Genomic DNA, 13790 nt, shown 5'->3' with positions numbered 1-13790 from the left:
CTACAGATGTACTGGCGGAGCCTTTTGAAAGTTATCATTTAGAGATTAAAAATCTATTTGAGCCCCAAAATTTTAATATGTATTGAAATCAGAACTTTTGTTTTTGTTAAGATGCCAAAGCATTCTATATGGATGGCAATTTCTGAATTATCCTTTGATGGACTGAATTTTTTGTACATCTTTCTTACTTTGTTGTACTAAACCAAAAGTGTACGTGTAAGGTAAGGTGTGTGTACAAGGTACCTCTACGCTCTGGTATATATACAAAGCTTATTGAAATGAATGGGAAGCTAGCAATTCTGCTTGGCTTGCTTGGAAGTCCAAAGTATCAGATTTGGGGAATTTACTACTAGAGAACCTTAAAAGAATTAAAGTTCTCCAGAGAAAGGAATGGTAATTTAAACTAATTCTTTTCATCTTTTCATGAGCTTTAGTCCTGAATCTGAATCTGAAGAATGAGATTTGTAAATCTCCCTTTAATTGATCTTAGATGTATTATTTCACATAGTGTGAACTTGATCCACTTTACCTAAAATTTGGTTGTAAGAATTATCTACTACAAATAACTATTGTGAACACTTTACATGTTGATATAAGAGTCTTCTTATATCGGTCCTTTCCTTTTGGTCATAGAAACGGTTGAATATTGGACAATAAACTTATTGTTCTTGATTACTGAACAGGATATAGTAAAACCAAGGAATATGTAAAATTAACCATAACTTTTTTTCCCTTAGATTCAGAATCTGATAATTCAGATAACAACACAATCTTTGTGCAAGGACTTGGGGAGGGTGTATCTACAGATCAAGTGGGGGAGTTCTTTAAACAAATAGGAATTATCAAGGTGAGTAAAAAGTATGGCTTATGTTGAAAATTTCATGATTATTGACATATTCTGGTTAAGATACATAGATTTTATAATAAGCCTGTATACTCCAAAAAAGGCTTGTCTCTTAAAATCCTCTGATGTACATGCTTACCTTTGTCTGTATATCTTTACTAAATTTACTAAATATATGAAGATTTTTTTTCATGCTAGTGTTTACCTTCCCACAGTCTACCCGTGCTTTAGCTTTAGTCGTAGGGCTCTGAAAATATTCTTTGCCTCCATCCTAAAATTGTGAGAACCAAAGGAGATTGTGAGAACATTTTATGGATTCTCAAATGCCAATATATGCAAACTTAAGTTGTTACTAACAATTTTTTGTGTGTTTAATGTCTACACTACACAGTAGCCCAATACATAATGTTATTTTATAATTGTTTATTGTTCATTTAAGTGTCTTATGCACTATTAATTTCATGAATATATTTTTTATCTCTTCAACTAGAAAGCATCCTTTAGAGCAGTGTTTATTAGATAGTAGCACTTGCTTGAAATCAGTTTGCTTTTGTCCTTGTTTTGGTGTCTGTGGAATTACACATTTTTTTTCTTCTTGGGGAGTTATAGTTTTTTAAGAAATTAATTATACATATGTGAAAAATGTGCACAATTTTGGTAAAGTAAAAATTCTCCCTTGTTTTCTTACCCCTATCAGCTAAATCCCAGTGTACTCACTCCTTAGTGGTAATCTATTGATTTGCTTAGTGAGCATCTTCCTTTTTAAAATGTTCAACAGGGTATATATTTACATGAAACATTATCTACATTTAATTTGGGGCGTTTAAAGAAATTATACAGTATACTATATCATTTTTCTAGATTGATTTTCACTTTAGCTTGAACAGTTTTCCTTTTCCGAACTGATAGATAACTTCATTTTTATATTAGCCGCATAGTATTTTGTAGTATGGATGTGTGAATTTTTTAAAAAATAAATATTTAATTACCTAAATGATACATGATCACTTATTCTTAAAATGCTAACACCAACTTGTTTTTTCCTCAGACAAACAAGAAGACCGGAAAACCAATGATAAATCTTTACACAGACAAGGACACAGGGAAGCCAAAAGGAGAGGCAACAGTGTCATTTGATGACCCTCCTTCAGCTAAGGCAGCCATTGACTGGTTTGATGGTATGCCTTATTTATAGTTTGCAACGTGAAGATTTTTTTTTTTTTTAAAGATGACCGGTAAGGGGATCTTAACCCTTGACTTGGTGTTGTCAGCACCACGCTCAGCCAGTGAGCTAACCGTCCATCCCTATATAGGATCCGAACCCGTGGCCTTGGTGTTATCAGCACCACACTCTCCTGAGTGAGCCAGGGGCCAGCCTGGCCGGAGTTTTTATATACCTTTAGAAATGAGCTCTATCCTTGTTTGTCTAGAATATTTCCTTGTATCATGCCTTGTGCATGAGGACATCCTGATATAGGTGTAGAGAGTTGGCCCTGTTGACTGTGTATTCTTTTTAAATTTAGATTAATTTCCTTTCAAATATAAAGTTAATACATGCTTAGAAGAAATAGCAAGAATTTTTTTCCCCACTGAAAATAGGAAAATAAGGGAAAGTAGAAGAAATGAGTAAGGCATTCATAGTCCTCTACTCAGAGACAGCCACTGATATTTTTTATTAATTTTTCTTCTTGTGTTTTTAAGTTTATTATGATGCTCCAAATATGGTTTTTTATCTCATGCTTTTTTAATTTAATTGTGTGTGTGTGTGTGTGTGTGCGTGCGTGCGTGTTCGCAACCCTTGGCTTGACCGCGCTCAGCCAGTGAGCGCACCGGCCATTCCTATATAGGATCCGAACCCGCGGTGGGAGCGCCGCTGCACTCCCAAGCGCCACACTCTCCCGAGTGCACCACGGGGCCGGCCCCAATTTAACATTTTAACAGTCATTTCCTCATGTTATTACAAATTGATTCTTTTTCTTTTACCCTAAGGTATTAGTCCATTTTTGATGCTTATAACAAAATACCTGACACTGGGTGATTTATAAAGAAAAAAAATGTATTGTTTACTGTTTCTGAGGCTGGGAAGTCCAAAGTCCATCTGGTGGTGGCAACAGTGACCCAGGGGTCTCACATTGCAAAATGGTGGAAGCAGAGAGGCAGACTTTCCTCTTCTTTTAAAGCCCTCGGAACCATGCCCCTAACCACCATTTTTAATTCATTCAGTTCAACATGGTCCTACAATCTAATACCTCTTCAAGGCTCCACCTTTCAATTACCATAATAGGATTTCCCATCCTCTTAACAGTCACAGTGGGAGCTGTTTCCAATACATAAAACTTGGGGAACACAATTCAAGCTTCATTGAGTTACAGGGGACACAATTCAATCCACTACACCTAATTTAATAATAGCTAACACTGCATGTTTACGTTGGTTTATGAACTAGGCACAATTCTAAGAGCTTTACATGATTAACTCAGTTTAATCTTCATAGTAACCCTATGAGATATATGCCATGTTATTATCATTTTACAGGTGATGAAACTGAGGTACAAAGAAGCTAAGTAATTTCTAAGATCACAGGAGTAAGTGAAAGGGTCAGGATTCAACCTCAGGCAGGCTGGCCTCACTGTTTCCAAAGTACTAATTCATGCTGATTGATAGACTCTTGAGGTCCTTTCCAGTTATGAGATTATTGCACCTGTGTCTTCCAAAACACAATTCTATTTCGTTACTTCTTCGAAGATTGTGATACCCTAAATGTCTGTTCCCACCTCCATATTCTTTACTTTTTTGCTGTAATTTGTCAGGCCTCATAACTTTGCTCTTGAAGGCTATGTTTGTTCTTCCTTACTTTTCTGCATTTTACATATTTCTGTGAATCATAAAGCAATTTGTTTTGTTTATGGTATGTTCAAAAATTATTGCAACTTTCACCTACAGGGCATATGAGCCTCTTAAGCCTAACTCTGTAGTTCACATCTTTATTAGGTCTTATTACAGCTTTTAGAATACTGATCAATGAGTTGCTTCCTATGTCAAAATACTTGTCATACCATTTGGTGTCATGGGAAGATGTTAGCTACAATGATTAGGGTTTTGGTCAGGGAGCTAAGTCTCCTGAATTCATAACCATTTTGTGAATCGTTGGTTACCTTTCCTTATACATCAGTTTTCTTGTTTAATATAAAGTAAAAAGACTCATTCCTCTCTCTAAGACCCTGGGGCAGCAGAATATGTGCATGTGTGCATATATGTAAGTTATCACATGTTCACATGTAATTTTTAAGGATATCACTTGCACATGGTAAAAAAAAAATTCAAGTGTTACCAAGGGTATATGGTAAAAAATTAGTTTCTTTTCTGCCTTAATCCCCAGTAATCTCATTTCGCCTCCTGAGAGGTAAGCGCAGCAGGCAGTGCATATACAAATATACGTGTGGATATATAGGTACACGTGCATACACATACTTATTCCCTTTAAAAAACAGAAATGATAGCATACATCACATATTGTTCTACATTGGCTTTTTTCATGTGAGCTTGTTTTTTAAGCTTAGTAAATTTAGTAAGAAGTGACTATCTCCCAATAGCAGATCAGCTGTATTTAATAGCTTGTCATATTTTAGCATTCTTACCTGGACTCTTTGGAACACTCGTGTTTAAATTTGTTAGGACATGCCATTTATTTCTTTGAAACTCAAAATTTTGAAGACAGTTTTATATTTTTGTTGGGAGGTGGAGGTGTGGAATAGCATTTCTTCGAAACCATTTTCTTTTTTCTTAGGAAAAGAATTCCATGGCAACATCATTAAAGTGTCATTTGCCACCAGAAGACCTGAATTCATGAGAGGAGGTGGAAGTGGAGGTGGGCGGCGAGGTAAGATACTTGCTGCTCATAGGCCTTGATTTTATACAAATGGTTTCAATTTGAGTCCATGTTCTTTGCTTATTTGTATGAACTTGCTACTCCTTTCTCTTCCTAGGTCTTTTTCCTTCTATCTTAAAATGAGGGCAGATACTGAATAGGAGATTAGGTAAATGAAATGTCATAATAGTTAAGAAAGTAGTGGGAGAATGTCATAGAAATACCTTTGGAAAGCCGTGTAGCAGTTTATTCTCTACCTGGAAGTCAGGAGGAAATTGTTCAAATAATACCTAATTAGGTAGTTAATCTGACCAGTTTTTAAGGTCCCTGGTATAGTTATTGCCAGCTTCTTTATTTCTAATGGGTTCATTTTCTCAAATTTGGAATTTGTCTTCTCATTAAGCCTTTATCACTGAGATTCTCAGACTAAACAGAGTATTCTAGAAAGTGGACTTTGAAGTTTTTTAGTGCATTATTTGCACTGTAATCTGTACCTGGGGTCTGTTCTTACATTTCCTGCATTTACTGAATAAAGCCCCAAATCAAGGAATTACAAAGTCCTGCTGTAATGGGTTAATTTGGGGGGAAGTAGTAGCTGCCCAGGTATTGATGGGCACTTGCTCTTATTTCTTTCATCTGGTACTTTTCCTCTGTTTTGTTAATGTCTGCTGCTGATTTTTCTCCTTGTTCTCCCGTTACCCCCAGGCCGTGGAGGCTATAGAGGCCGTGGAGGCTTTCAGGGAAGAGGTGGAGACCCCAAAAGTGGGGATTGGGTTTGCCCTAATCCGTAAGTATCCCATTTACCTTGGTGGGAGTACAGGTTGGGATTGGGTTTGGAGGGTGCAAGAAGGGGTTCCGAATCCATTGGAAGCTATAGAGGATCATTTTATTTTCCTCCTTTTCTCAGGTCATGTGGAAATATGAACTTTGCTCGAAGGAATTCCTGCAATCAGTGCAATGAGCCTAGACCAGAAGATTCTCGTCCCTCAGGAGGAGGTAGCTCAGCTCTTTAATAGCATCTACATGGTGCTTATCTAACAACTAACATTAAGGAGGTTTTATTTTATTCTGCTGGCCTCACTGGTTTGCATTTCTACCTTGCAGATTTCCGGGGGAGAGGCTACAGTGGAGAGAGGGGCTACAGAGGTCGTGGGGGCAGAGGTGGAGACCGAGGCGGCTACGGTGGAGATAGAAGTGGTGGTGGCTATGGTGGAGACAGAAGCGGCTGCGGTGGCTACGGCGGAGATAGAAGTGGGGGTGGCTATGGTGGAGACAGAAGTGGGGGTGGCTATGGTGGGGACAGAGGAGGTGGCTATGGTGGGGACAGAGGCGGCGGCTATGGTGGAGATCGAGGAGGCTATGGCGGAGATCGAGGTGGCGGCTATGGTGGAGATCGAGGTGGCTATGGTGGAGATCGAGGAGGCGGCTATGGTGGAGATCGAGGCGGCTATGGTGGCGATCGAGGCGGCTATGGTGGCGATCGAGGAGGCTATGGTGGAGATCGAGGAGGCTATGGAGGAGATCGAGGAGGCTATGGAGGAGACAGAAGTCGGGGGGCCTATGGAGGAGACCGTGGTGGTGGCAGTGGTGGCGGTGGTGGCTACGGTGGAGACCGAAGTGGAGGCTACGGAGGTGACAGGAGTGGCGGCTATGGAGGAGACCGAGGTGGAGGCTATGGAGGAGACCGAGGTGGCTATGGAGGCAAAATGGGAGGAAGGTGAGTATTAGAATGCACCTGTTAACCTTTTTACCTCACTGCTCCTAGATTTTAGGGTTTGAGTCCTTTAGTCACATTTTCTTCCTCTTGTCTAACTTTTTGGAACTTGTATTTTCCATTGGCAACTCTGACAGTATAGATAGATCCATTTAGTTGCCTCCTTAGCAATTTCTAAAGTGTTTTGGAAATTCTTATTCATAAATCTGTATATTTGGGTGTGTGCGTGTGTGTGTATTGTTTTTCTCATAGCTAAAGATAATTGAGATTGCGAGATAAAACTTGAAACTATAGGTAAATCAGGGGTTCTTAACCTAAGTAAGGAGAGAGAACACCTTTCATGGGGTGCTCTTTTTCAAATCATACGTGCTACCCTGCCTGCAGTTGTTTTTTCTGGAGATTCTTGTAATATCTTTTCCAGATGAAAACAACTGATGGAGTGTGTTGTACACATGAATGGTCTGGAGGCAGAAGAAGTTGAAGAACCAATGATGTAAAATAACTTCAATTATTATGCTAAGGATCTGTATGCCAGAGGCAGTATAGGGTAATAAGAATTGGTATAGTGTGGTTGAGAGCATGCAGTTGGGAGACAGATTGAGTTGAAATCCTGGCTCCACCACTATTAGCTGTGTGACCTTAGGCAAATTACTTAACCCTTTGGAGTATCAGTACTCTCATCTGTAAAATGGGGCTAATAATACCTACTCTGTAGAGTTGTATTAGATTACATTTTAACAGTTAGTTGCTGGCATATAGTAAGCACTATAATTGTTAGCTATTAGTAAATATTAAGAGCCTAATTATCACCTGTTGAACATTTCTTTCTGTATGGCAGATACTGTGAAGTATTTTTTTTTTTTTTTAAAAGATGACCGCTAAGGGGATCTTAACCCTTGACTTGGTGTTGTCAGCACCACACTCAGCCAGTGAGCGAACCGGCCATCCGTATATGGGATCCGAACCCGGGGCCTTGGTGTTATCAGCACCGCACTCTCCCGAGTGAGCCACGGGCCGGCCCCCTGTGAAGTATTTTTATATACTTTATATACTTCTTGTCCCTCTTCAACCCCATCAGTTAAATGTCCCTCCCATTTTACAGAGACAATTAGTGACTTTTCCAAGGTCACACAGTAAGTGGCAGATCCAGAATTCATACATCAAAAGTGTTTGCTTGCTCATTTCACTGTGCCACTCTTCTGTTTAGAGTGTTGGAATTGGGACAGTTTCTGATCTCCTGAAATATTACAGTGATTTGGAGTCCTTATTCTAGGTGGAAAATTTTTAAGAGAGTGAAAACAAAGCTTCCTTTAGGAACTTTGTGAGTCTTAAAGCTGATAAACTAGACACTTTTTAAGTACCTTCTAGGAGTATAGAAATAAGTTAGGCATTGTGTCATCCTTACAGAGATTGTTTAGCTGATGCTAATCACCAGCATCCTTGTGTTCCCTTGGTAGAAAATTAGAATTTAGTCTGGCTCTTTATTTTTCATTCCTAGAAACGACTACAGAAATGATCAGCGCAACCGACCATACTGATGACTGTTTTGAATGTTCCTTTGTCTCTGACATGATCCATAGTGAAATTGCCAGAGTTTTGCCTGCTGCTTTCCTCGTGGCCTCTTCTTGGGTAGTGAAATTAAGTGACATTTTTATTTGGGTGGGAGGGCTGGGACAGTTTTTCTTTTAGAAATGTCCATTGAAATTTCCCCCTTTAGTTTCCAACCTTCTCCTTCCCAACCCTGAAGCTAAGTGCATTGTAAAATATTGCCAAAATGGAAAGTGTTTTGTAATACTGCAATAAAAGCTGCTTGTTTTTGTGGACTTTTGTACATTAGTCCATTGTTCTATCACATTTAGGACTCAGTACTACAGACGCTCACCCTAAAGAATTAGGAAGTGAATTCTATGTTAGTAAATTAAAATTTACTTCTAAATATTTATTGAGCTCCTACTCTGTTTAGAATAGTATTTCCCAAGAATGGCTGCAAGTCAGAATCACCTGAGTAGTTTGTTGAAATTACTGAAATTCCTGATTACTGAGATCCATTAATAAATGGATCAGTATTCTAGGGCTGTATTATAGGGTAGTATTCTAGATGCTGGGAATATGGAGTTGCAAGGGCTAGGTAGGAAGAGTAAGGATTCAACAAGCCAGGGTTGATGCAGTGTATGTGTATGTTATTTGCAACTCATTAGAGAATTATTTATCCTACTCTCACTATGGGTAAGGCACTGGATCCAATGCTGGATGTGTTGCTGATGAAGTAAACAGACAGCCTAATCTGACAAGTGCTCCAGTAAGGAAGGATACAAGGTGCTTTGAGGGCTGATTTGAAGTACACTTAGTGTAGTCACTTGAGAGCAGGAAAACCTTGGTGAGTCGGGAGGGCAGAGTAGGAACTGGCCAAGTTTAGAGGCTGGGGTGAAGAAATGGGATTCCCAGCAGGAAACGAATGATATGAACAAATCAGGAGTTAAGAGAAATCAGATTACACCAACTCCACTGTTTACAGTCTTTTAATGACTCCCTATTTGGAGGCAGGTGAAAAACGAAATGCAGGGATCTTTTCGTACAGCTTGTTTACCTCTCCATCTTTTCTTTTGCATGCTCACCCTTGAACTATTCCCTCCAGTCACACTGAACTACATACAATTCTCCTAAAGTGCAGAGCCTGCTGCCAACTCTATCTTTCTCTTAACTCCTGATTTGTTCATATCATTCGTTTCCTGCTGGGAATACCAGCCATCATTAGCAGCTTCTTGGTCACAGGCACCGAGATGATGTCAGTGCCTCTGGGGGCAAGGATGAGGTGCATCAGCACAGAGCCACAGTGGCCTATCACCTTGGAAGGGACAGTGTAGGGCTTGCCAGTCTTGTTCCTCCAGTAGCCTCTCTGCACCAGGACAATGGAAAGCTTGGCCAGGGTGATGGCCCCTCAGAAGAAGGTGGCTACCTCCTTGGAGCACTTAACATCCACACTGTTGTGGCCATTGTAGTCTCCAGTGGCAACAGATGCCTTGAACCTGGTCCGCTGGCTTGCTTGGGTCTGCTTTTACACTGGCGTAATCTTCAAAACCTCATCCTTGAGGGATGTCCCCAGGAAAAAGTCTGATCTGACTCCTTGATGGGCAGGGAGTAGAGCGAGCTCTCCTCCAGGGATTTGATCATGTCCTTGACCAAGTGGCCCAGCTTGGTGTTGGGGAATCACTGCTTGTCTGTGACCTTGCCTCCTCAGCCTTGATTCCGTGAGCCACACAGCCCAGCCTGATCATGGCCATGACCCCAGCCTCCGATGCCACTGCCAAAGCCTCCGCAATAGCTGCCGTGGCCTCCCATTCTAGGGCCCCTTGTTCCTCGAGGCCCTACCACTGCACCAGAGTCATCTGCCATTTGGTGTTCTCTCAGAAAAGAATCATAATACTTAATAGAACCAAATTTGCTTCTGCTTCAGTATCTTTGCACATGCTCCTTATCTGGGATTCACTTTCCTCAGAAACCATGGCTGGTTCCTTTTCACAAATTCTGTCTTCCCTCCCTCCCTCCCAGGTCTTCCCTGGCAATCTTATCTAAAATATTGCCCCTCCCCAGTCACTCTCACTTCACCTCTTGTAATGTCTTCATAGTACTTACTAGTATTTGAAATGATCTTTTTGTAGTTTTTAATTTCTCTCTCCTGCATTAGAATATAAGCTCCAGGAGAGTAGGGAACCCTAGCTGTTACTCATTGTTCTACCCCAGTTCCTAGAATAGCGTCAGGCAGAGAGTAGGTACACAGTGAATATTGACTAAATTAATGAATACTACAGATAGAGATTTGAGTCATCAACATATAAATGGGAATTGAAATGATGAGAGTGGGTATGATTAAAATAAAACTGCCTAGAGCAGTGGCACTTCATCCTAACTGTGTATTAGAATTAGCTAGGAAATTTTTAAAAATACAAGTATGTCTTGGCTCCACTCCAAAACAGTTAAATCTGTGAATGAGTCCTGGGCATGTTTAAAAAGAGGAACAGGTGATGCTAGTTTTGGGGGTCAGTATGTAGAGAGAGAAGACCCTAGGACAGAACCCTGAGAAATACTGACATTTAAGAGATGAGGAGAAGATCCTGAAACAGACTGGGAATGGCCAGCAAGGTGTGGTCAATGAAATCTGAGGGAAAAGTGGATTTCAACAAAGGAGAAGCTAATGGTATCAAGTGCTCAAGCTGGGCCGAGTCATATAAAAGACAAAGCATTCATGACATTTATATAAAAGGTAGAAAGCTTTAATTACACTACACAGTGTGGAAGTTGTAAATTATTTTAGCACAGGATTTCTCAACCTTGGCACTATACTGACATTTTGGGTTGAGTAATTATGTGGGAAGCTGCTTTGTGCATTGCACCTTTAGCAGCGTCCCTGCCCTTTACTTACTAAATGTCAATAGCAGCCCCTGTCCCCCAAGTTGTGACAACCAAAAATGTCCCCAAATGTTGCCAGCTGTCTCCTTGGAGGCAAAATTGCCCCCAGTTGAGAACAACCTTAGCAAAAGCAGTTTTGGTAGGGAATTGAATTCTGAACCCAAACTGAAGTGGGATAATGAATAATAGAAATTGGAGAAATAGAGACAGGTAATGTGGACAACTATTCAAGAATCTTGATTATGAGGTGTGGGTAAAGCTGAGGTAATGTGAGAGGAGGAAGCATCTAAACAGGGATATGGTCTTGTTGGAGGTTATTTTTAAGACGGATGAAAATTGAGCATGTTTATATAATAGTTGGAAGAAAATGGGGATAATCGATATCCAAATCCCTTGAAAGAATGGCATCTAGAACACTGGTGAAGGATTTGCTTTAGAAGAAGAGAATGTCTCTTTCATTGTAATTAGGTGTAAGGATAGGTGCATATGCTGATAATAGTAACAAATGACTAACATTTATTGGGAGCTTACTGTGTGCCAGGAACTGTTATAAGTAATTTATGTGTATTAACTCATTTAATTCACAACAATCCTGTGAGGCCAGGAAGTATAGGGAGCATTTCACAGAAGGCGTGAATATTGTAAATGATTTCAGTTGCCTTTAGGAAGGAGCTTTCCGGAGGGTGAACAATGAGGAACAGAGGCACTGAGAAGTTAAGCAACTTAGCCAAGATCACATCTCTAGTAAGTGACAGTCAGGATTCTAACCCAGGCATCTGGTCTTAGAACCTGTGTTCTTACCTAATATAAACGAAGGTGGTTAGAGCTGAGGTGGCAAGAAGTTGAGGTAATTCCATCTGGTGTCCTTTTTTTTTTTTTTCCTGATGAGAAAGTATGATGAGAAAGTCTGCTGAGAGTTGGGGGAAGAGATTGCAGGAGGTATGGTAGAAGATAAGCCTTGAAATAACCACTGTGGGGAATAAGGGAGTGTTGTGGCTAGGAACCCATGAAATTGCCAGGCAACAACAGGGGTTCAGTTAAGGTAGGAGGCAAGTATTTTGGAGTACCAATCTGTATGGATATGTGATTTTTCTCCAACTTTGCTCAGCAACACGGTTTCAAGAACAGAGGCAGTTCGATTCAGGGTAGGGATTTTATTGCTCAGAGAGATAATAGTGGAGGTATGAGAAGAGTGAAGAAAGTGGTTGATGGATGGGGTCTAGGCTGAGTAGGAAGAGAAAGAGTAAGAGGAAGTAATAGAATGTAAGGAAGTCAAGAGCATAGTGTTATTGATGAGATTTAAAGAACTTGTAGTGAGGATAATAAGAGCTGGACAGATAGAAATTTTGAGTCAGAAAGTGAGATGTTTAAGATTTTGGGGATGGAGCAATTCCTGGGGATGACAAGGGCCAGGTGTGGCCATGGAAGTGGTAGCTGAAGAGAATGGAAGGGAAAAGTGTTTGTAGTTGAGATCAAGAACTGAAGGGTGGGGTGCTGGATCAAGGGATGCCATCAGGAAGATGACAAGACTAAGGATCAGGCAATGAATAAGAGGAAATGGGGAAGTGGGCCAGAGGGTGGTATACTTGGCTGGAGAGCAGGACCCTCAAAGGAACACTTTTCTATATAAAGGTGCAGGACAGCGGTGACATCGGAAGGAGTGTAGGAGAATGAGCAACACCTGAGAGATTTCAGGAAGAGGCCAGGTCAAGAGAGCACCAGACTTCAGTTACAGCAAAGAGATCAATAAGAATGTTCAAGAAAGAGGTGGAGGGTGTACATACTTTTTGTTTGTCATCAAAAAAATTCCAAGATCTCATTAGAAAGGTTTGGGGCAGAGGAGAGAGAAGAGAGGGGCTTACATTTTGGATGGTGTCCAAGGATCAGTCCCAAGAGATCCTAATAAGGTTGAGACAGGTGGGCATCTTGGGGCTCTGAGAGAAGCTGGCCACTGCTTGGAGTAAGTATGATTATAAGATTGTTTAGGCAATGTTAGTACTGGGAAGGCTCTGATATATTGGTGGTGTACCAGATGGTGGGTACTCTGTGGAGACCTTTATGCTCACTACTTAGTCTTCTGGTGAGGATTGGTGAAATTAGGATTGAGGTACTACTGGGCAGAGACTGATATCTGGCTGAATAATAAGACATACTCGGGAGACACCCAGAAATATGGAGGAGGAAGGGTGGAGATCTGTGGGCAGGATTTTACAGAAGTTGAGAACCTGAATTATGTAGTTAATAAGGCCATATTTGTACCCTCGGGCTGTTGACATCCCAGAAGTTTGGGTTATGTTGGTCATGGGCCCAAAGCTACAGAATGGGCAAGAAAGAACATTCTTCCTATCTTTGGACTTTTGTGCCATTCTATTAGAGGGGTTCCCAGGCAGTGCTGCTTATACTCCAGAATAGAGAAACCACTCTTGGTTTTTACCTACAACTTTCTATGAGGCCAACATGAATCTAAAAGTGGTGGGGCAGGTTGGGAGATAAATCTGAGTGACACACTGTACTGAATTCAGAATGACTGGACTACTCTAGAATGTGGGGTTTGAGGAATTGGAAGGAAGCATCTATTTTACTTTGACCTTTCTATGCTTGATGGGAAGAACTTGACCTCCCATTTAGGTCACTCCAGTGGGATAGGAGGAGTAACGGGGGTAGCAGGAAACAGTTTTTTTGACCTCTGGGGGTCATAGGCTCACATGACAACATTGAAGAGAGGAAAGTAGAGAAAAGTTCATATTTCATTATTTACTATGTAATACCAGGTACTATTAGGCTTATATTAATCCTCACAGGAGCTCTGAAGTAATAGGTATTATTCTCTTCATTTGATAAGTGAGGAAACAGAAACAGAAAGGTTGAGTAACTTGTCCAAAGTCGAAGATCAAATAAGTGATGGACCCTAGGATTGGATTTTCAAATTTGTCTGACTCCAAAGTCTAGGCCTTTTC

The 13790-nt window shown here is 40.6% G+C and overlaps 1 protein-coding gene and 1 pseudogene across 1 annotated transcript in view; one reads left to right on the top strand and one right to left on the bottom strand.

Moving 5' to 3' along the window:
- Positions 1 to 8057, top strand: part of TAF15 (TATA-box binding protein associated factor 15) — a 30419-nt gene extending 22362 nt beyond the window's left edge. The window contains exons 10-16 of the mRNA XM_063110914.1: positions 738 to 847; positions 1893 to 2022; positions 4632 to 4724; positions 5418 to 5499; positions 5620 to 5708; positions 5817 to 6429; positions 7925 to 8057. Of these exons, the coding sequence (XP_062966984.1) occupies positions 738 to 847; positions 1893 to 2022; positions 4632 to 4724; positions 5418 to 5499; positions 5620 to 5708; positions 5817 to 6429; positions 7925 to 7964 (1157 nt within the window). The 3' untranslated portion in view covers positions 7965 to 8057. The remainder of the gene's footprint in view (positions 1 to 737; positions 848 to 1892; positions 2023 to 4631; positions 4725 to 5417; positions 5500 to 5619; positions 5709 to 5816; positions 6430 to 7924) is intronic.
- A 1082-nt stretch (positions 8058 to 9139) lies between these two features.
- LOC134387293 (small ribosomal subunit protein uS5-like) lies at positions 9140 to 9819 on the bottom strand (annotated as a pseudogene).
- Positions 9820 to 13790: the final 3971 nt, after the last annotated feature.

This window comes from Cynocephalus volans, chromosome 10, assembly GCF_027409185.1.
Source record: "Cynocephalus volans isolate mCynVol1 chromosome 10, mCynVol1.pri, whole genome shotgun sequence".
NCBI classification, from domain to species: domain Eukaryota; kingdom Metazoa; phylum Chordata; class Mammalia; order Dermoptera; family Cynocephalidae; genus Cynocephalus; species Cynocephalus volans.
This window is presented reverse-complemented; position numbering and strand designations above follow the sequence as displayed.